Here is a 24,606-nt window from a genome sequence, read left to right as displayed (position 1 = left end):
CATTCTAACAATTAGAATCAATTATGTGCTGCAGTAACGATAGGGATTGCCATGTACAGACAAAATGGGACCGATATTTTGAACTGCTAAAATAGATCCTGCACATGGCCCAGATCCAGTTCTTAAAGACACAGTTTTGTCACAATATTGAACAGCTTTATAAGCAATTATCTGTGGCTCACCACCCCCCACCACCCCCAAACCCCACACCAAAAAGCTGGGTCAGTTGAAAATTTTCAAACTGAAATTGACAGGTTTTAGTTCATTTTCAGGAACCAATTACCTTCACTGTCACTGGGGCAAAATCTTCCTTCCTAACAGCACTGTGGGTATTCCTACAATGCACAGCTGCAGCAGTTCAAGAAAGCAGTTCATCACCACCTTCTCAAGAGCAGCTGAGGGTGGACAATATATGGCGAACTAGCCTGCAAAGCCCGCACCCATTAAGCCATAAGATGTAGGAGCACAAGTTGGCATTCAGCCCATCGAGTCTGGTCTGCCATTCCACGAGATAATCCTCAACTCCGCTTTCCTGCATTACCCCACAACCCTTGATTAAAAATTTGCCTATCTCAGCCTTGAACATACTTAACAACCCAGCCTCTAAAGCTGGGTTGTAAGATAAATATTTCTAAAGATTACTTGGATAAAGTTAAGATATAGATGGCCCATTGAATGCGTGATGAGCTGAATACAACCATACAACATGGAAAGGCAGAGAAAAATCGACTGGTTCAGCGCATCTACCTCACACTCTGATAGCTTCAACATCTTGGCTAGACAAGCCCCCACCTCCCACTCCTCCACATTCCCAAAGCTTCTAAGAGAGGCACACCAAAAGCAAAGGGAAATCTCAAGGACAATAAGGGGGGCAAACAAATCTGGAAAATTCTTCTCCTCTATAAATAGTCTGCCTATTATAGAAATCATTGATTTCACTCTATAGGGTGTACTGCCCAAAACTCACTTCACCAAAGCTCATCTCAAGCTATTCTAATTAGTGGGAAGACTTGACACTTGTGTAGGAATTCACTTCTCGTGTAGAGATAGATCATCAGGGATCAAGGCTGGAATTTTTCCATCCCTCCTGCCACGGGAATTGTAGCAGGCAGGACACGGAGCATTGAACTCGGGCGGGATTTTCCGGCCTTGGTGGGAGCACAGCCGGAAAATCCCACTCCCTGGCATCTTCAGGGGAATTGCTTGATAGAGCAGACGCAGCACGGTTTCGTTAAGGGGAAGTCGTGTCTGACAAATTTATTGGAGTTCTATGAGGATGTGTCTCGGGCGGTGGATAGAGGAGAGCCGGTGGATGTGGTCTTTCTTGATTTTCAGAAGGCGTTTGACAAGGTACCTCACAAGATGTTATTGCAGAAGGTAAGGGGGCATGGAGTTGGGGGTAGGGTGTTAGCGTGGATAGAGGATTGGTTGTCAAATAGGAGGCAGAGAGTGGGGGTCAATGGGTGCTATTCGGATTGGGGGTTGGTGACTAGTGGAGTGCCCCAGGGGTCGGTGTTGGGGCCTCAGCTATTTACCATTTATATAGATGATCTGGAGGAGGGAACCGAGTGTATGGTGTTGAAATTTGCTGATGACACCAAGATCTGTGGAACGGCAAATTGCACGGAGAGTGTGGAGAGTCTGCAGAAGGATCTAGATAGGCTGGGCGAATGGGCCAGGAGCTGGCAAATGGAATTTAATGTTGGCAAGTGCGAGGTGGTCCACTTTGGTAGGAATAATGGTAGGAAGGACTATTACTTACGTGGCGAAAAACTGCAGCAGGCGACGGTGCAGAGGGACCTCGGGGTCCTTGTGCATGAGTCGCAAAAACCCAGCTTGCAGGTGCAGCAGGTGGTCAGGAAGGCTAATGGGATGCCGGCCTTCATAGCGAGGGGGATTGAATATAAAAGTAGGGAGGTCTTGCTGCATAGGGCATTGGTGAGGCTGCAGAACTCTGTGCAGTTTTGGTCGCCGCACTTACGTAAGGATATTTTGGCCTTGGAGGGAGTGCAGAGGAGGTTTACTAGGCTGATACCGGAGTTGAGGGGGTTGAGCTATGAGGAGAGGCTGAATAAACTAGGCTTGTACTCGTTAGAGTTTAGAAGAATGAGGGAAGATCTCATTGAGACATATAAGATGATGAATGGGATGGATAGGATAGAAGTGGAGAGACTCTTCCTGCTCAGAAAGGACAGTAGGAGTAGGGGGCACAGCCTCAAGGTAAAGGGGGGGCGGTTTAGAACGGAGTTGAGGAGGAACTTCTTCACTCAAAGGGTGGTGAATCTCTGGAATTCTCTGCCCGTTGAAGTGGTGGAGGCTGCCTCACTAAATATTTTTAAGATGCGGGTTGATGGGTTTTTGATAAGAGAGGGGATTAAGGGTTATGGGGAGAGGGCAGGAATGTGGAACTGAGCCATGACAGATCAGCCATGATCTTATTGAATGGCGGGGCAGGCTCGAAGGGCTAGATGGCCAATTCCTGCTCCTATTTCTTATGTTCTTATGTTCAAATGTTAGCAGAGATACCTCCAACTGAACTGGCCAAATTTTGGCTTCTGGTCTGGATGTGAAGTTACCCCAACTTCTCTACGTAATGGCCATTGGAATACAAAATTGTTGCCAAACTTAATCAAGTGTGCATGAGATGAAATACATGGAGAAATTAATTATATTAAAGACATTTTTACCCACATTTTTCCTTTAATTACTCTCAACATGTTTGGCCAGTTGCCATTACTGCCATTGCCTTGGACTCTTTTCTTTTCATGGACTTTGAATGACTTCCCACTGTCTAAACAGGAAAAGAACAAAGAAGCTGTACTATAAGCTAGCTGATATAAAATCAAAGGGCTTATTAAATGGAGCCTAGGCGAAGCAGGATGAAAGGGCTGACTTGGCAATGGGGAATGTGCTTGGTGTTCACAGAGTGCTTGGTTTTGCACCAGATGTATTGATGCTGTGCCCAGCGAGTACAAACGAATTCGCAGTATCACAGCGGTGGGGCGGTACTGGCAGTCCTTGATCTGTGGGGTCAGCGGGACTGGGCTGTTTGATGCCTTCCTGCAAATATAGCCAAGAACTTTGATGTGCTATCAGTCCTCACAAGGCAGCCGTATGCTTCCTTCTTGTAAAAACAAAGGCTTAGCTGCTGCTCCTCTGACTTGCAATTATCCCTTTCCTCAGGACATTTAGGCGTATTTAGTCAGACACTGTAGCAAAGGGGGTTTTGATACTGTATAGTACCGACCATATTTGCCTGGGGGAACCACAGTATTATCTTCATAAATCATACTTAACTACTCCAATTCTCAGTATGTCAGTGACAAATATACTGTAAGTTGGAAATGTAACATGAAAGAATCTCTGATATCTAGTTCCATGACTATTTCAACATTTTTACATTAAGTATCTGGCCAAAATGTTGTAGTTATGTGTCTAAAAAATTGTAATACAAATCTGTGCAAATTTTCATCAAAGAAACTCATGGATAAGAGATATCTTTCTCTTTCTAACATTCTGCTGTATCATACAAAGCTGGCTCTATCTCCTGCTGTTAGGTTCTTCTTGCCAAACACACCCATTGGTTGTGGTTAATGAGGATGGGCAAATATCAGTGGCTTTCTCTCCAACTTTTTCCAATTCCTCCCTGTATGTGGTCATCTGGTACAAAACACATGGGTGGCATAGAAACATAGAAGATAGGAGCAGGAGGAGGCCATTCGGCCCGTTGAGCTATTCCACCAATCATTACAATCATGGCTGATTGTCAACTCAACACCCTAATCCTGCTTTCTCCCACTAACCTTTGATCCCATTCGTCCCAGTTGCTAAATCTAGCTGCTTCTTGAATACATTCAATGTTTTGGCATCAACTATTTCCTGCGATAATGAATTCCACAGGCTCACCACTCTTTGGGTGAAGAAATGTCTCCTCATCTCCGTCCTAAATGGTCTATCCTGAATCCTCAGACTGTGACCCCTAGTTCTGGACACCCCCACTATCGAGAACATCCTCCTTGCATCTACACAGTCTAGTCCTGTTAGAAATTTATAAGTCTCTATGAAATTCCCCCTCATTCGTCTGAACTCCAGCGAAAACAATCCTGACCAAGTCAATCTCTCCTCATACATTAATCCCAGAATCAGCCTGGTAAACCTTCACTGCACTCCCTTGAGAGCAAGAACGTCCTTCCTCAGAAAAGGAAACCATGGTGGCACAATGGTTAGCACTTTTGCCTCACAGTGCCAGAGACCCGGGTTCAACTCCTGGCTTGGGTCACTGTCTGTGCGGAGTCTGCACGTTCTCCCCATGTCTGCGTGTGTTTTCTCCGAGTGCTCCGGTTTCCTCCCATAATCCGAAAGACATGCTGGTTAGGCGCATTAGCCATGCTAGATTCTCCCTCAGTGTGTCTGAACAGGTGTGGAGACTAGGGGATTTCCACAGTAACTTCATTGCAGTGTTCATTGCAGCTGGAGTACTGTGTGCAGTTTTGGGCGCCGCACCTGCGCAAGGATATTTTGGCCTTGGAGGGAGTGCAGAGGAGGTTTACTAGGCTGATACCGGAGTTGAGGGGGTTGAGCTATGAGGAGAGGCTGAATAAACTAGGCTTGTACTCGTTAGAGTTTAGAAGAATGAGGGGAGATCTCATTGGGACGTATAAGATGATGAATGGGATGGATAGGATAGAGGTGGAAAGACTCTTCCCGCTCAAAAAAGACAGTAGGACTAGGGGGCACAGCCTCAAGATAAAGGGGGGGCGGTTCAGAACAGAGTTGAGGAGGAACTTCTTCACTCAAAGGGTGGTGAATCTCTGGAATTCTCTGCCCGTTGAAGTGGTGGAGGCTGCCTCGCTAAATATTTTTAAGAAGCGGGTTGATGGGTTTTTGATAAGAGAGGGGATTAAGGGTTATGGGAAGAGGGCGGGAAAGTGGAACTGAGCCACGACAGATCAGCCATGATCTTATTGAATGGCGGGGCAGGCTCGAAGGGCCAGATGGCCTACTCCTGCTCCTATTTCTTATGTTCTTATGTTCTTATGTTAATGTAAGCCTATTTGTGACACTGATAAATAAACTTCAAATATAATAGCTCTTTGTGCCAAGTGCCACCCTAGATGGGACCAAAGTCAATGAACTCTCTCTCCTAAAGGCCAGTCACCTTCATTTCACCCCACAACATGCCTGATGGTCAGAGAGGGACCTGACACGCACTGGCTTAATATCCCATAGTCCAGAACACCACTTCAAACTAGCCAGTCAAACTTTATTTTAGAGCACAAAATATTACTTGTTTTTATTTCCCAATATATCCCAAATTGAGGTAGAATATTTGGCACTTCACTTCCCAGTGTGCACTTTTGGTCTCCTTATCTGAGGAAGGATGTTCTTTGCTCTGGAGGGAGAAGGTTTGTCGGCGTTGGACTGGAGTAAACACAGTAAAAAGTCTGACACCACCAGGTTTATCTCTAAACTGTCTGTGCTTTATATGCTCGGTCCGAGGCCAGAACTCTCCATTCACCTGACAAAGAGTTTAGCCTCGAAAGCTTGTGAGTTTACTATCAAATAAATCGGTTGGACTAAAACCTGGTGTTGTCAGACTTTTTACTGGGAGAAGGTTTAACAGGCTAAATCCTGGGATGGCAGGATTGACGCATGAGGAGAGAATGAGTCAGTTAGAATTGTGTTCACTGGCGTTCAGAAGAATGAGGAAGTGATCTCACAGAAACCTATAAAATTCTAACAGGATTGGACAGGTTAGATGCAAGAAGAATATTCCCGATGGTGGAAGAGCCCAAAACCAGGGGGTCACAGTCTGAGGGTACAGGATAGACCATTTAGGACAGGGATTAGGAGAAATGTCTACACCCAGGGAGTGGTCAGCCTATGGAATTCTCTACCTCAGACAGGCATTGAGTTCAAAACATTGTGGGGGCGATTCTCCCCCCCCAAAAAATTCCAAATGTCGAATTCATGTAAAAACTGGAGTTTTTTCAGTGGGAATTTCAAAATGGATCTCCCATTGCTCTGTGCGCCGCAGAGTGCACTAGCGTAAATCAGTCCAAAAATCAGGGGACGAGGCCTATTCCCGCTGGAGAGGGAAGCAGCCTAGTGCTGTGTGGGTCATTGTGCATGCGCCGATTTGTCAGCGCCAAGATTGACGCATGCGCAGTGGCCCCTGTGTGCCAGCCTCGAGATTACTGGGGAAAGGATGGGAGAATGGGGTTGAGAAACATATCAGTCATGGTTGAATGGCAGAGCTGATGTGATGGGCTGAATGGCTTAATTCAGCTCCTATATCAGATGACTGACCAGCTTGGAGAAAGGACGCAAGAATGGGGTTGACAAATGTATCAGCCATGGTTGAATGGCAGAGCTGACGTGATGGGCCAAATGGCCTAATTCGGCTCTTATATCTTATGGTCCCATTCTGCCCCTTAAAACTGATACCATTTACACGCCAGATGAATACTTTTGGGTTATATTTTATGTTGGCTACCATTTTATTTTCTTATTCGCATATTCCTATGGTAATTCTATAACTCATTGGCTATAAAGTGCCTGAGGGTATAAATGATGTAACATTAATCTTCCTTCAGATTTGAATTAGTTACAGTTAATGATGGAAAACCTTTCCAACTAATTCCAGAAAATGACCTTCATTCAACAATAGAAATATCCCTTAAGGGACTTGTTATTTCCAGATGCTGCTTGTTGGCAAATTCGAAACGGTGGTCAAAGAACGGATGAGGACAGCTGACAGGATTAGGAACATGTGCCACAGATTTTATTAATAGAACTATTTTGTTTAATTTCCACCCCGATGTAACCAACATGGATTTCACGAATGGCTATCTACTGGAGTCAATCCCTATTGACCGAGAATGCCCTGGAAATGTGCAGAGGGTTAGCCCAAGACCCGCCAAAAATGTTAAAACCATCCTCATTCAGAATGAAGTGAATACCTGTACATTACCTGTTTGCGTTTCAGAATTCCCCCTCTTTGTTATATTTATTTTGTACCCCTAATCAGTCATTGCACTCATTGATGGTTGGTTTAGTGCACTTGGCTGGACATGTGCTTCATGACACAGAGCAACACCAACAGCGTGGGTTCAATTCCTATACTGCCCAAGGTTATTCGAAAAGGCCCCATCTTCTCAACCTTGCCCCTCACCTGAGGTGTGGTGATCCTCAGATTAAATCACCACCAGTCAGTCTATGGTCATCTGAGACTATGGGGTCTCAGAGCAATGGGAGATCCATTTTGAAATTCCCACTGAAAAAACTCCAGTTTTTACATGAATTCGACATTTGGAATTTTTTGGGGGGAGAATCGCCCCCACAATGTTTTGAACTCAATGCCTGTCTGAGGTAGAGAATTCCATAGGCTGACCACTCCCTGGGTGTAGACATTTCTCCTAATCCCTGTCCTAAATGGTCTATCCTGTACCCTCAGACCGTGACCCCCTGGTTTTGAACTCTTCCACCATCAGGAATATTCTTCTTGCATCTAACCTGTCCAATCCTGTTAGAATTTTATAGGTTTCTGTGAGATCACTTCCTCATTCTTCTGAACGCCAGTGAACACAATTCTAACTGACTCATTCTCTCCTCATGCGTCAATCCTGCCATCCCAGGATTTAGCCTGTTAAACCTTCTCCCTCCAGAGCAAAGAACATCCTTCCTCAGATAAGGAGACCAAAAGTGCACACTGGGAAGTGAAGTGCCAAATATTCTGCCTCAATTTTTAGTTCATACGTTTATAAGATATAGGAGCAGAATTCAGCCCATCGGGTCTGCTCCGCATGGCTGATATGCTCCTCATCCCCATTTTCCTGCCTTCTCCCCATAACCCTTCAACCCATTACCAATTAAAAATCTGTCTAACTCCTTCCTAAATTTACTCACTATCCCAGCATCCATTATGGGGTAGCGAATTCCACAGATTCACAACCCTTCGGGTGAAGGAGTTTCTCCTCAACTCTGTTTTAAATTTGCTGTCCCTTATCCTAAGACAATGACCTCTCGTCCTAGAATGTCCCACATGAGGAAGCATCCGCTCCACGTCTACATTATCCATACCTTTTATCATCTTGTATGGCTCAATTTAATCTCCCCTAAGTCTTCTAAATCCCAGACAGTAGAAGCCTAAACCGTTTAGTCTCTCTTCATACAACAAACCCCCTCATCTCTGGAATCAATCTAGTGAACCTCCTCTGAACTGCCTCCAAGGCCACTGTATCTTTCCTCAAATAAGGGGGCCAAAACTGTGCGCAATACTCCAGCTGCGGCCTCACCAATGCTTTGTATAGTTACAACAATACTTCCTCACCTTTATATTGTATTCCTATAGCTATAAATGCCAACATTCCATTCGTTTTCTCTATTATCGGCTATACCTGCATGCTAGCTTTCTGTGACTCATAAACGAGGACATCCAGATCCCTCAGCACCAGGGCATCCTGAAGTCTCTCCCCATTTAGATAATACGCAGCCCACCCATTTTTCTGACCAAAATGCATGACCTCACACTTATCCACATTAAACTCCATCTGCCACATTTTGGCCCACTCTCCTAGCCTATCCATTTCCATCTTGAGGTTCTTATTTCCTCACTGCAACTTACTGTCCAGACTATTTTTGTGTCATCTGCAAATTTGGCTATAGAACCTTCTATCCCTGTATCCAAGTCATTAATATAGATTGTAAATTGCTGGAGCCTAAGGACCAAACCTTGTGGCACCCCACTAGTTACTTCTTGCTATCCAGAAAAAGACGCATTTACCCCAAGTCTCTGTCTTCTGTCCAAGAGCCAGAATTCCTGCAGTGCAGAAAGAAGCCATTCAGCCCATCGAGTCTGCACTGACTCTCCGAAAGAGCATATTACCCACCCCTGCTATTCCCGTAACTACATGCATTGACCATGGCTAATCCATCTAACCTGCACATCTTTGGACGCTAGTTTTCCCATCCCGCCCGCCACGGGAATCATAGTGGGCCGGACACAGAACAAGCAAATGTCCGTTGATCCTGGGCAGGAATTTCCAGCCTTGGGTCAAGCACAGCGGGAAAATCCCACTCTAAGGGACAACTTAGCGTGACCAATCCACCTAACCCGCACATCTTTGGACTGTGGGAGGAAACTGGAGCATCCGGAGGAAACCCACGCAGGCATGGGGAGACTGTGCAAACTCTTTTTACATTAATTGAATCAATCGAACTGACGCAGGAATGTAGGATTATGGCAACAAATGACTGATAAAGAAAGAGAGTAAAATTGTAAAGATATGGATCATCAAAATGGAGCCAACCTCAATGACGTCACCATCACCAATGACAAAAGTAAGCTTTGGATCTTTGTCTATAATGGTCCCATCTTCCAGCACTCCAAGCAGCTTTATTGTGACTTCTTGTCCCACATCAGGTCTGGTAGTTTGTCCTTGCCCTTCTTTCAGTATCATTTTCTGAACCAGCCAATCATCTGTAAATTGAGAGTGTTTTCAATGTTATTGTAATGAGGTTAAAACATGGCCATACTCAACAAAGATGCAGCTGTACTAACAACACTGGCCAGAACTCCCCGACCTCGCCTGTGGCTGGGATTCTGCGGCGCCGCTGCAGTGAATGGAGATTTGGCTGCGTGCCTAATTTTCCATTCCCGCCGGCAGCGGGGATGGGGAGTAGAGCATCGGAGAATTCTGGCTACTGTAGAGAGAAACATTCTGCTGATTGACCTAAGTTACACTGCTGGTGGCACCTCAGCACTGAGCGACAAGGACTTAACTCTTTCCTTTGAGAAGAATTAAAAATAAGGAATTTAGTGCAGCCTTGTGCAGTGCCAAGTGCACAGTTCCCATGAAGTGTCTTGTTGGGCTTAAAATATTGGCGGAATTTTACTGGCCCACCCGCCGTGGGAATTGGAGTGGGGGGTACCATGGAAAAGTCCGTTGACCTCAGGTGGGATTTTATAGTTTCGGAATGAGCGAGGCTGTAAATTCCCACCCATTAAATCTGTTGCTCTCAGATGCTGCCAGCACTGCTGAGTTTTTCCAGCACTTTCTGCTTTTATTTTGGGTTATCAGCATCTGCAGTATTTCATTGCAATCTCTGAGAATATCAGTTACCCTAAAGTAGAATATCTTTATCAAACAATCACAGACTCTCTACAGTGCGGAAGAGGCCATTCAGCCTCACCGATTCTCTGACCGACTACGTTACCCATGTCCTCTGGCCCACCCTATCCCTGCAACCCCATACATTTACCATGGCTAATCCATCTAACCTACACATCTTGGGACACTAAGGGACAATTTATACCATGGCCAATCCAACTAAACTGCACATCTTTGGACTGCGGGAGGAAACTGGAGCACGTGGAGGAAACCCCTGCAGACACGGGAGAATGTGCAAACTCCACACAAGACCAGAGTTGAACCCCGATCTCTGGCATTGTGAGACAGCAGTGCTAACCATTGATGTAATCCCAATTGCTGTTTTAGGAGCTTGCTCTGTGCAAATTGGATATCGCATCTGTCCTAATGTTAGAACAGCAGATACATTTTGAATGTTGGTTATTGGCTGTAAGGTGCTTTTGGAACATCCCAAGGTCATGAAAGGTGCTATAAAAATGCAAGTTACATCTTCTATCTTTTTATCCTACAGCTAGTGCAATCTCCAAGCAACATGAGGCACCTTAATCAAAATTTCACATGTAATCTTGTGAGATTGTGTTTCAAATCCTTTGATCTTCTCAAAGTCAGGCGAAACCAGCCTCTTGTAATGTGAAAACATAGTCCTTGGGAGTGTGGTGGCATAACCCCTTTATGCTGATGGCAGTGTAAGCTGCAGGCAGCAGTATAACTTGGGTCTTTGCTCAATGTCACCCATATTTGAAAATCATGGCTATAACACTCACTGTCAAGTGTCCTTTAAAAATTAAGCAACAGAAAATTGAGCAATAATGTCATGATCTCTCAACATACATGAGATGCATCTCCTATGAATTCCTAGGTGACTATCTGAGCTGAATCTTTAAATATGTCATCTTGGTCTGCCAATTTAACTTGATGCAAAATCACAAGGAAACTTTGAGGCAGAGACCTTGTGCCTGCCTAAAGACCTAATGGGCGAACTTATCAGCTCATCATGCCAGTCGATCAATGTGGTGAGCCGGTAAGATTAGGTGAGAGGCAAAAAATTGGGTTAGTCGTGATGTTACCGGCCCCATTCTACCGGTGTAATCAGCCTTGCACTGGAAGACAATTGGAGGGGTTAAGGACCATGTCCAGGTGGGTAGTGACAGAACTCCCGGTTCACTGGGCGATTGGAGTGCATGTGCAATAGCGCCCCTCTATCTCAGCAGCCGGCTTCCCAGCATGAATAGGTTCTGCCCACTCCCCCTGCTGGCGAGAATCACACAGTGACTCATTTTTTTTTTCTCTTAAGTGTCATCCGATGGCATGTGGGAGCTCACCCAAAAATTGGGTGCAATTCTCTCCTGCTTTCATGTTTGTGCGGCACTTAGAATTTTTTTTTTGGTAAGATCAACCCCTAGTCTTAGTCAGATGACTGGACATGCTGAGCAAATGCCTAGTGGCAGCTGGAATGCCTGTAACTGTCATGGACTCAGATAGAGTTTAAAGAACATGCACTGAATGACCTCAGGAAGTTCTTCAGTAATTTACAGCTGATGAAGCAGTTTAAAGTGTAGCCACTGTGGGACTGTTGTAATCCTGTGGGAAGTGATGAAGAAATGCAACCATCCGGCCACATTGGAGACAGCAACAGCTCTTGCATTTATTTATTGTCTTTAATGTGGTAAGACATCTTGAGGCCCTTCTCATAACATTGTCAAATAAAGTTTGACACAGTGTGACACGTGGAAACATAATAGAATCAGTGAAAAAAAAGCTTGAGCAAAGAGGAGACCAAAGACCAATGCACCTAACCAGCACATCGTTCGGACTGTGGGAGGAAACCGGAGCACCCGGAGGAAACCCACGCAGACACGGGGAGAATGTGCAAACTTCACACAGACAGTGAGCCAAGACGGGAATTGAACCCGGGTCCCTGGTGCTGTGCAGCAGCAGTGCCAACCGTTGTGCCAACTGCTGTGCCGCTGTGCCGCCCCTATGATGAGAGGCTGAGTAAATTGGGACCATGTTCTCTGGAGTTTAGAAGAATTAGAGGCGATCTGATTGAAATCTATACAATTCTGAAGGGCTTTGATAGGGTGGACACATTGTTTCCACTGGTTTGGAGATCTAAAATAAGGGGGGGGTGCACTCTCTGGATAAGGGGCCGACCATTTAGGACTGAGCTGAGGAGAAATTCTTTCACTCAAATGGTTGTGAGTCTTTGGAATTCACTTCCCCAAAAGTTTGTGGATGCTCCATCACTGAGTACGTCTAAGGTTGGGATTGACAGATATTTGGTCTCTCACGGACTCAAGAGGTTATGACAAGTGCACCCAATGGCTCAGGGATTGGAGATAGGAATAGGCCACTCTGACATAGGACAGAACAGCAAGGCGGAACCTCAGCAGAGGCAACATCCTGGCCAGGATAAAGTCAGAGGAGCACAGAGAGGGCCTGCAAGGAGCAGAAGGTGCTGTCCCCAACTGCCCAAGTGTCAGCTACCTGCAGATGGCAGAGTGTCAGTCCTGATGAGCTTAGCCAGGGCGATGGGTCTTGGGGATGTTGGCTATGATGCACATTGACCTGATGCCTCACAAACCACTTGACAGACTCCTCCGTACCAATAACATCAAAGTTACCATCGCCCTGAGTATTAATCATCCAAATCAGCCCAGGGAACAGCTGAGGATCCAGGTGGCATTTCGCAGTCAGCAACCCATCATGACACCAGATATGTCAAGGATGTCCAATTCCAGAGGGTGAAGGAATACATCCATTTTGGCACAGAGGGACCACTGCAAGCACAGAGGGCATTGGCCTGGACAACCTCGATAGATTCCTCCAGGTCATTGACTGGACTCTCATAGTCATCAAGACCCTGCAGGGCCAGCCCAGAATCAAGAGCAGAAAAAGCTTCCACCATGGAATGTCCAGCTGGTCTGTAACCACAGTAAGGATGTCTTGCAGCTCTTCTCTTGGTTCCCAGGCAGCTGTCGTGATCCCTTCATCCTATCAGTGTCCCAGATGCCATATCTCTTCAGACCAAATTCAATCTCTGTGGGTGGCTGCCAGGGGAGGTGGGTTATCCCCTGAAGAGGTGACTTCCATCCAATACCCAGAGATGGAAGCTGAGAGGCACCATAACCAGAGCCATTGATGAACATGAGCCTGCACAAAGCTGGCTGTGGGCATAGTGAAGATGGTCTCCCTTTGCAATAACCAGTTGGGTTCTGCCCTCTCGCATGTTTCAGCATCATGTGGAGATGTTGGACTGGAGTGAGCACAGTAAGAAACCTCACAAGACCAGGTTGAAGCCCAATAGATTTATTTTGCAATAATTACCAGCTTTCAGAGCACTGCTCTTCATAAGGTGAGTGGAGCTATTCACACAGGAGGACAATTCATATCTCTTTAACCTATGATTCTCCCTCTCTCCACGTACACTGTTTGTACCTTTAAAGATTTGATTATCTGTGAAGACTCGTATTCCAATCATTCTTCACATTCCAATCTGTAATCTTGTAATTGTGTCTTTGTCTATACATGCCGTGTTTGTGAACCTACCTCTCTACTCACCGTATGAAGGAGCAGTGCTCCGAAAGCTCGCAATTTCAAATAAACCTGTTGGACTTTAACCTGGTGTTGTAAGACTTCTTACTGTATCTCAGCAGGTTGAGAGGATGTTTCCACTAGTAGGAAAAACTAGAACCAGAGGGCACAACCTCAGGCTAAAGAGACAATCCTTTAAAACAGAGATGAGGAGGAATTTCTTCAGCCACAAAGCGGTGAACCTGTGGAACTCTTTGCCGCAGAAAGCTGTGGAGGCCAGGTCATTGAGTGTCTTTAAGACAGAGATAGATAAGTTGTTGATTAATAAAGGGATCCGGGGTTATGGGGGAAAGGCAGGAGAATGGGGATGAGAAAAATAGCAGCCATGATTGAATGATAAAGCAGAATTGACGGGCTGAGTGGCCTAATTCTGCTCCTATGTCTTATGATCTTACTCATATTGCAATATCCTGCTGCATGGGCCACAAAATGTCTATACAAAGGGGCCTGGAGCGGAATGATGATTAGGGAAATGATACACCATCCTTTTCAGAGGATGAAGAGGAGGAGGAAGAAGAGGAGAACTATAGGGGAACTGAAGAGGAGTCTGACTTCTATACATAGCAGAGAGTCTCTGAGACCATCACAGCTGTCACAGCATTCAGCAAGCTAACCACAAGAGCAACGCCAATGCACCAAAACTTCACCTGAGTGACTCCCTGACTCTGGCAGGTGACTCCCAATATAAAAATTAATTAATTAACTTAAACCATACAATGCAGAAGGAGGCCATTTGGCTCATCTAGTCTGCACCAACAACAATCCTACCAGGCACTATCTCATTACCTCACATATTTACCCTGCTAATCCCTCTAAACTACACATCCTGGGACACTATGGGGCAATTTAGCTTGGCTATTCAACCTAACCGGCACATCTTTGGACCGTGGGAGGAAACTGGAGCACCCAGAGGAAACCCACATAGACATGGGGAGAGCATGCAAACTCCACACAGACAATGACCCAAGCCAGGAATTGAACCCAGGTCCCTGGAGTTGTGAGGCAGCAGTGCTAACCACTCTGCGACCGTACAGCCCCGAATAATAATTGGGACAAGATTGCCAACCACCGTATATCTGCATTATTCCATCTCTACGCATAAGCGTTAATCATGAGGTCTCCAGTATTACCATCACCCTCTCTCACAGAGTCAGCACCCACAACAAGTCCATGACTCTACCCCCGCTCAACTCTTCCCCCCCCCACCTTTAATGTTATTTCCACCACAAACCATGAATACACAGATGTCTGAATGATCCCATCAAACAATACTTTGCTCACAATTAGAATCAATGAAAATACAAATATTACCCAGGCGACTCATCAAGTGCAACAAATGGTATGGTGCCTTGTACTTAGGTCCACTCCCACACAGTGCGCCCCCTGTGGTTGAGGATGAGGTGCAGGCAGCCTGGTCCACTGTAACTGCAGCTGACTCTTGGTTATCCACATGGCCTCTATTGTCATCATGGAGGTGCTCACAAGGTGTCGCTGCAACAGGGATGGTTCCTGAGTCGGAGGTGCTGAGGAGATGAGGGATGATGCCAGAGTATCCAGAGGGGCAGAGCCTCCAGCAGCCTACCCGACTGCCTCAGCCATTCCACGGTGACATTGATTGTTGGACGGGGCCACTGGCTGTGATGCAACTGGCTGCTCCTTGCACCCCTGTGCCATCCCTGTGCCATCCATGACCAACTGTGTTAGGAATGGGTTAAGTGCAACCTTCTACTTTAGGCCCAATTTGTATGCTAATTGTTTAATAGTGCTCACCGGGATATATAAAGGAGTTATAGGGGGCACTGGATGTTGGCTGTGTGTATGTGGAGTTGTAAAAGAGAATAAAGTGACTTTGTGAAGAAGTTGGACTGGAATCATCTTTAATTACTGGACTGTGACTGAGAGACTCATAGAACAGTGAATCACGTTCCTTTTGAGCATGTCATCATGCCGGCCCTATAACCACTCATCCCAGCCATTTGGATGGGTGGCTGGCTGTGATCCAGCACAATGCCAACAGTGCGGGTTCAATCCCTAAACTAGCCAAGGTTATTCATGCACGACCACCTTGCCAAGCTTGCCCCTCAGCTGAGATGTGGGGACCCTCCACCAGCAAAGTTGAAGATTGAGTTTCCGGAGGGTGCTACATCTGGAAGGTGATGCAATTTTTTAGCAGGACAGGATGGGGACGGTTGTTGGAACTTGCAACCAATTAAGTGCCTGTTAAGCCAATTGTGGAGTCAACCAAACGGCCCCACTGGTCAGTTTGGGTTTTTCAATCGGCGGGGATCAGGAGCCCCCAGTGGCTGGGGCAGGTCAGTTCAGTCTGGTGTGCACACAGCACAGAGATATCATAGAATCCTACATTGCAGAAGGAAGCCATCTGGCCCATCGAGTCCACACTGACCACAATACTACCCAGATCCTATCAATGTAACGCAATGCATTGACCCTAGCTAGTGCCCTTGGCACTAAGGGGAAATTTACCAAGGGCAAACAACCTAACCCACTCATGGTCATCTGGGGCAACTTTGCCTTACTTTTTTTTATCTGTGTTCACTCAGGGTGGTACTGCAGACAGCTTGGGGTGTGTGTGCGTGTGTGTGTATGTGTGTGCGTTGTGCGTGTGTGATTTTAACTTAACCTGCTTAGCACAAAATGAACGGATCATGTGCAATATTGATTTTACAATTTTACACACGAACAAATTTACTCTTCATTCAAGTCAATGAAATTTGCCTTCCCACCTGAAGCCTGGGGTTTGCCATTCTGCTGAATTATGTTAAATTGCCGTCTATAGATTTCCACTTCCCCCCCCAGTGAGGAAGTGTTTGGCTGCTGGACGGGACATTAACAGGGGCCTGGGAGCCATACTCTCAGCCTCTGCTTTGTTGTGGCCACAGGAGAAGATTAAATAAAAGATTGGATAGCCTCAAAAACAAGTTAACATGCAATTTGATGAAATAACTAAACAAAAACATCACGCTGAACACAGGCTCAAGTCTGTCCACTGAAGACAGGGCTCCAGCACGACTGAGAGAATGGGTGGTACTGAACCAAACACTTTGACTGGTTTACTCTCCAGGTGGTAAGGTAAACAATGTGAAAATTGAGTGACAGATTGGTCAATTAACCTGTGCCTTTCCTGGCTGTATAGTCAGTCGCTCCTTGTTACCCACAATCAGGGAAAGTGGGAAAAATCTGGCACTTTCCCTGTCTTAATGCTGCTGACAGATCATAATTACTTGTCTCTCCAAGCACAGAGGATATCTTAACCCATATCTGTTAGAATCAATTAATATCACACTAAACATGACAATCACTGTCGCTCAGAGAGTTTTCATTCAAATAATTTGCAGTATTTTTGCCATCAGAACTGTTTGGAATTCAATGTTACAAGTTTACTTATTTTTATTTAGTGTCACAGGTAGGCTTACATTAACACTGCAATGAAGTTACCGTGATAATCCCTTAGTCGCCACACTCCGGTGCCTGTTCGGGTACACTGAGGGAGAATTTAGCATGGCCAATGCACCTAACCAGCATGTCTTTTGGACTGTGGGAGGAAACCGGAGCACCCGGAGCAAACCCATGCAGACACGGGGAGAACATGCAGACTCCACACAGACAGTGACCCAAGCCGGAATCGAACCCAGGTCACTGAGGCAGCAGTGCGAACCACCGTGTCGCCCATACTGATGAACTGCTTTTTTATATAATTTCCAGAGAAATAAAGATGATTGCAAAAGCTAATGTTTTATTATTAAATTAGCCCACTTATTCAAAAATAATCTTCTGAAAGACAAGGGGCTTAAATCCTAAAAAAAAATCGTTTTTAAAGTGGAGGAAGGATAATGGCCGAAACTCGACCACCTCGCCATCATGGAATCAGTGCGGGCGGGGGTCCGAGAATGGAAACCTCTGTTGACCTCGGGTGGGAATTTCCAGTCTCGCCGGAGTGGGGCTGTAAAATCCCACCCAACAAGTCTTTAATCATTTTGGTTTTCAGATACTTGTTCAGACTTTACTGAGTTCTCCTGTCAACAATTAGAGTAACTGCATAATTTTTTTTTATTGGTATCACAAGTAGACTTACATTAACACTGCAATGAAGTTACTAAAAAATCTCCAAGTCATCACACTCTGGTGCCTGTTCAGGAAGAATTTAGCACAGCCAATGCATCTAACCAGCACATCTTTCAGACTGTGTGAGGAAACTGGAGCACCCGGAGGAAACCCACGCAGACACGGGGAAAATGCGCAAACTCTGCACAGACAGTGACCCAAACCGGGAGTTGAACCCGAGTCCCTAGTACTGTGAACCAGCAGTGCTAACCACTGTGCCACCCATGCCATGTACTTGGACCTGGATGCTTTTACATGAATGTGCAGCTTATTGCTAATATTATGACTATTTCTAATTCTACATCAAAGTTAAAGTAACAACTCAACAGGTCAAAGGGCTAGTACTTGCCTGTGATGCCAATCCAACTCTCAGAGTGACAGGTATTCGTAAAAGTGCTGACACAACACTCTCCCAGGCCGTCGATCTCAAAAAATGGTGTCTGTAGATCATCGACATCAGAAACTCTGATTGTCTCTGGAGGCAGCTGGAACCTGACCGCTTTGCCGAGGCCGGGAATTTTGTCCAGCTTTGCTTGTTCTGCCTCTTTGGCACCCACAGATCCTGCGATGGGCTCGCTAATGGTTTCCAAAGCCGCCTTGTCGACATTTTCTGATCCTTTGACCGCTTCTGCTCCCGGCCTTGGGCGCTGCTTATCCATTTCAGCGACCAAGGTCTCGCCATCTGGACAGGCCTTGGGTTGTGCATCGCACTCAGCCCCTCCGCTATCTGCCCAATTAACCGACTGCTTTTTATCCTCTTCCACCTCTGCCGGAGCCTCGCCATCTGGACTGGCTGACGGATGTGCAGAAGGCAAAAACATTTCAGTGCGATTAACTGAGTCTTCCTTAGTTTTCAAAAAAAAACCACGGTTGCCGGTTTGTCGAGTCTTTTTTTGGAGGATATTGCTGAACCGAACAATCTCTCAGGCACCGTCAGTCCGTCTGTCCATGTACTAAAGCTGTAACAAGGTGAGACACCATAGACTTTAACTAACTAGTTCAACAGACAGTCCAGCTACAGCAAAACAAATACAGGCCAAAATGAACAGCTAAAGTGATGTTCTAAACAATGTCAGTAGGAAGTCTGTGAAGATAATCTCTGTAGATTAAATCGACAAAATCCTGCAAAGTGTCAGTCAAAACCAATTAATTATCGAGCTCTCCCATGATTCCTTTGATTTTTAAAGAACCACTTCAGCTAAAAATAATTCCAAAACAATACAAAAGCAGGGACTCAAAGATGCGAGCTATTTCTCTGATAATTCCCAGAGTTGCTACAGAACCCTGATTTTCCCGATGCTCTGGAACTAAGCAACACTTCCCAGTCATTCTCACTGCAGAGATGTGTGAGCTTGTTCTATATTTATACGTGCTCCGTTAACAACGTTAGCTGAAACCGTTGACAGAGTCTCGGCAATGAATTCTTTCAAGTATTTCGGGATGTGGCGTGTTTTTTGGGCTTGTGCCCATGCCCTGCTTTCCAACTGGATGGCTAAAACCCAGCCTGAAATGGGCCCTTGGGTGTCACTGTAAAACCTTTTGCAGTGCGGGTGTAGTGAGCCACTGAAGGACTCTAGGTGGATTAGGCCCCAGTCCGTGTCTCCACTCATCAGAAACCTATTTCCCACAGAGATCCTTAAACAGGTATTCAGTTTCTCTCTGCTATTAGGGCAGGGGGTGGGAGGGCCTAGGTGCCTGTCTTTGAAGCCCTTTTTTGGTGTTCTGTTCTTCTTGTCAATTGCAAGCATACCAATTATAGGACAAGGTTAAGTAGGACGTGGTTTGGGCGGCAGAGTGGTTAGCACTGCTGCCTCACAGAGCCAGGGACCCGGGTTCAATTCCAGCCTTGGGTGACTTTCTGTGTGGGGTTTGCATATTCTCCCCACGTCTGCGTGGGTTTCCTCTGGGTGCTTCCACAGTCCAAAGATGTGCAGGTTAGGTTGATTAGCCATGCTAAATTGCCCCTTAGTGTCAGAGTGTTAGCAGGGTAAGTAAGTGAGTTATGGGGATAGGGCCTAGGTGGGATTGTAATCAGTCCAAACTTGACGGGCTAAATGGCCTCCTTCTACATTGTAGAGACTCTATGATTCTAATAACAATGTGGGTTCTTTATCTGAAAATAAGACCATATCCATATAACAGTAAGAGTGAGGTGTAAACACATCTGGCCGGTATGACTGCTGCTCCATTCTGTCTACAGATTTATGGGATTATACATCACATCCTGATTCGTTTTGGATCATGATGGACAGCAGATTAAAATACGCCCCATTTAAAGGTACATGTACATCACAACACTTGCGATGCCTAAAAATGGACCCAATGGACTTAGCAGAGGCCAGAACAGAAACTGACCTACATTAATCCTTGCTTGAATTCTCACGGGGGATTAAGGTAGGATTTTCATACATTTTGCCCCATAAGTAAATTAATTCTTTGGTCGTGAACATCACTGGCAAGGCCAGCATTTATTGTTCATCCCTAATTGGAGATGGTTCTGATGAGTTGCCTTTGTGAACTGTCACAGACCATGTGACGTTGCAGTGTTTTTTATTCTGTAGCTGTTTGATGCAACTGGTTAGAAGTCTGGGCAATTTCAGAGAGCAATGAAAGGTTAACCACATTCTGTGGGTCTGACATTCTGCAGGCCAGACCAAGTAAGGATGGCAGACTTTCCTTCAGATGTCAACGAAATGTGCAAATTCAAATAAGAAGAAACACTTGCGTCACCTATACACTCTTTGTGCAAACGGATTTACAGAGAAACAAATGCGTATCTGCAATTAACCCATGGGAAAATCTGAATACAAAGCAGTCTGTGTGCTATACTGCCTAATCTGTGATCATGCCTATATTAATCAACTGTGGTGTAGTGCACAGAATCAAAGAGTTACCAAATTCCACTTATAAGAAGTGACAGTCTATTATTTTGGTTTCAAAGTTTTGCCTTTTCATTCTTGAAAAGAAACAGGGATGATATGATTAAAGACACTAAACATGTTTCTTGCTTGCTAGTTTTCTCCCACTCTTCTTATCCAAGTTCATCAAGCATGCAGCAGACCAATCAACATGCTTTGCCAAGGGGACAATTGCTCCCTGTTCCTAGTATTTATTCACCAGTTCTTAGCCCAACCGCACTATTCCTGTCTTACTTTGTATTTTTTGTTTACCGTTTCATATTAATGGGTTCAAACCACGTTCACAAGGAATGCTAAGGTCTGCTTCATAGTTGGTTGACACAAGACTTTCACGTCCTATGGGGTAAAAGCGATAACTCATATAAATGATTTATAACTGGTTTCAAAATGCAGGATTTGTATCAGTGTCGTGCATCGGGGTTACATGACCAGTGGGGTGGTCCCCAGTTCCATCCACCTTACTTCTGCCATGTTCCTTAGTCATGATTTGCCAGAGTTTTCTATGCCTCTCTCCCCCTCTGCCATTCCTTCCAGACCCATTCCAAGCTTGTTCCATTATCATTCCTTCTGTCACTCATTCCCGTATCCTTCCCTTCACACTATCGCAGATGTCTGCCTTTGATTCTTTTTCGCCCCCCCATCCCCCACTCTTCCCTGATTTTTTTTCTTTAAAAGCAGCTCATTTTAAAGTTGATTTATTGGTGTCACAAGTAGGCTGACATTAACACGGCAACGAAGTTACTGTGAAAATCCCCTAATCGCCACACTCTGGTGCCTGTTTGGGTACACTGAGGGAGAATTCAGCATGGCCAATGAACCTAACCAGCACGTCTTTCAGACTGTGGGAAGAAACCAGAGCACGTGGAGGAAACCCACACAGTCATGAGGAGAATGTGCAGACTCCACATAGACAGTGACCCAAGTTGGGAATCGAACCAGGGTCCCTGGAGCTGTGAGGCAGCAGTGCTAACCACTGTACCACCATGCACTCATATCTCTAACCTCTCCCAGTTCTGATGAAGGGTTAAGGATGGGGAATGTTACCTCTATTTCTGCCTGCACAGTTGTCACCTGACTTGCTGAGTGTTTCCAGCATTTTCTCTTTTCAGTTAATATGTCATTTATTTGACTGAAACTCTGAAATCCAAATGCTGACCACAAATGATTATTACAAAAAAAAATTGCTTTCATCTAATTTCAGAAATTTCTATATTAATAGAAATACATCTTAACCTCAGAAAGAATTTTCAATTAACCTATGACGCTGTTACCTCACAAAAGCTTCTCTGCAAATTAAACAATTCATGTAGTGGTTGCACCAGCTTTATGCTGCATTAAAACCTTTCTTTTTATTCATTTGTGGGACATGGGCATCGCTGGCTGGGCAGCATTTATTATCCATCTCTAGTTGCCCTTGAGAAGGCGATTGTGAGCTGCCGTCTTGAATCGCTGCAGTCCATGTGCGGTGGGTTGACCCACAATGCCGTTAGGGAGGGAATTCCAGGATTTTGACCCAGCGACTGTGGAGGAACGGCGATAAATTTCCAAGTCAGGATGGTGAGTGACGTGGTGGGGAACTTGCAGGTGGTGGTGCTCCCCTGTATCTGCTGCACTTGTCCTTCTAGATGGAAGTGGCCATGGGTTTGGAAAGTGCTGTCTAAGGATCTTTGGTGAATTGCTGCAGTGCATCTTGTAGATAGTACACCCTGCTGCTACTGAGCGTCAGTGACGGAGGGAGTGGATGTTTGTGAATGTGGTGCCAATCAAGCGGGCAATAAATTCACCGACTACTCATTTTTGTGAAACTTGATTAGCTTATTTCCTCATAAGAATGGCACCCTTAAATCTTATACATAAACTCTAGAAACTAAACACCTCCTTAACTTTAGGATTCTTGTTCTCCACATTAAAGACATAGGCTGGAATTTTACCATCCTGCACGCCACGGGAATCGGAATGGGCGAGGGGCAGACTGTGGGAAGATTCATTGATCTCAGGTGGGATTTCACAGTTACAGGATAAGCGAGGCCATAAACCTCATCTACGTACTCTCAAATACCATAATTAGTGCTACATGGTAGTTTACATCCACCCAGCTGGACCTCGGTTGAACGTTGCACACATAATAGTTGCACCTCCAGTAAAGCAGCACGCCTTCAGTGCTGAATGAAGTTAACGCCTTAAATATGCTGACTCTGGAATGAGCCCATGACCTTTTAACTCCGAAGTCAGATTGCTATCAATCTAGCTTATCTGTAAAGTTTCCAACCTTTGCTTAAACCTCTATGTCAAACCACAAAGCCAGTGTATCATTTTTATCTAAAATAATGTAACAGCAGAAGAAGCAAAATAACCATCAGAAGTTGAATACTCAACTTAAATTCTAACGTGCTAAGCATGAGGAAATCAGGTTTGCAGATACCGTGACTGAAATGGTAATCTGCAAAGGGTATTTAAGGGAAATCAAGAACCACAGAGCGCCTAAGATCAGATTTCTGCCAAAGTGGAAATATTTATTGGCATTAAGTTCAATTCGCTTTGCTGCTTCTAACAAAAAATTATTTTGTGGCATTTTTTTAATTACACACACACACACACACACACACACACACACACACACACACACACACACACACACACACACACACACACACACACACACACACACACACACACACACACACCATACAGCAAGTTCCTTTGACCATTAGGGAGGGGAGTGACATCATGGTAATATCACTAGACTATTAATCCAGAAATTCAGCTAACATTCTGAGGACCTGGGTTTGAATCCTGCCGTAGCAGAAGGTGGAATTTGAATTCAATAAAAAAAAATTTGGAATTAAGAATCTACTGATGACAGTGAAACCATTGCTGATTGTCGGAAAAACCCATCTGGTGCACTAATGTCCTTTAAGGAAGGAAATCTATTCTTACCTTGTCTGGTCTTCATATGACTTCAGAGCCACGGCAATGCGGTTCACTCTCAACTGCCCTCAGGCAACTAGGTGTGGGCAACTAATGCTGGCCAGCCAGTGACACCCATTTGCCCCGAATGAATTAAAAAAAAGATGGAAGGTGGATTTGCCATGTTAAATTGGCCATTAGTGCCCCAAGATGCCATAGAAACCCTACAGTACAGAGAGAGGCTATTCAGCCCATCAAGTCTGCACCGACCACAATCCCACCCAGGCCCTACACCCACATCCCTACATATTTTACCCACTAATCCCTCTAACCTACTCATCTCAGGACACTAAGGGGCAATTTAGCATGGTCAATCAATCTAACACGCACTTCTTTGGGCTGTGGGAGGAAACTGGAGCACTCAGAGGAAACCCACGCAGACACGAGGAGAATGTGCAAACTCCACACAGACAGTGACCCAAGTCGGGAATCAAACCCAGGTCCCTGGAGCTGTGAAGCAGCAGTGTTAACCAATGTGCTACCATGCTGCCTGAAGTGTAGATTAGGTTGATTAGTGGGTAAATGGGTGGGGTTACAGGGATAGGGCAGAAGTGGGTTGCTCTGTTGGAGTTGATGCAAACTCAATGGGCCAAATTGGATTCTATAATTCATTGCCTTGCACTGGTAAGAATAATTCACAGAGATAAATCTACCCTGCACATTAATTCTCACTCTTCTTTGTTACACAATTTCCTGTTCTTTAGCTGTGTCGGGCTTTGCCTCCGGAACCTTTACCTCATGTCCCATGACTCAACACATTTATTTCTTTTATCTATTTTTGTTTCCATATAAGTTAACCGCCAGGGACTGCTTTCTCCATTAAAGGCTGTCTGTAAATGGGTGTTGCTATTCGG

At 45.2% G+C, this 24,606-nt stretch overlaps 1 protein-coding gene across 2 annotated transcripts in view; it reads right to left on the bottom strand.

Moving 5' to 3' along the window:
- fkbp16 (FKBP prolyl isomerase 16) overlaps positions 1-18,958 on the bottom strand; it is a 147,042-nt gene extending 128,084 nt beyond the window's left edge. For both annotated transcript variants that reach the window (XM_080214144.1, XM_080214145.1), the window contains exons 1-2: positions 18,217-18,958; positions 9,312-9,481 (exon numbers count right to left, since the gene is read on the bottom strand). In XM_080214144.1, coding sequence (XP_080070270.1) covers positions 9,312-9,481; positions 18,217-18,688 — 642 coding nt within the window. In that variant the 5' untranslated portion in view covers positions 18,689-18,958. The remainder of the gene's footprint in view (positions 1-9,311; positions 9,482-18,216) is intronic.
- Between the last annotated feature and the right edge of the window lie 5,648 nt (positions 18,959-24,606).

This window comes from Carcharhinus amblyrhynchos, chromosome 28 (genome assembly GCF_965287045.1).
Source record: "Carcharhinus amblyrhynchos chromosome 28, sCarAmb.v2.hapA, whole genome shotgun sequence".
Lineage (NCBI taxonomy): Eukaryota > Metazoa > Chordata > Chondrichthyes > Carcharhiniformes > Carcharhinidae > Carcharhinus > Carcharhinus amblyrhynchos.
The sequence above is the reverse complement of the archived record's forward strand: the minus strand, read 5'-3'. Positions and strand labels throughout refer to the sequence as shown.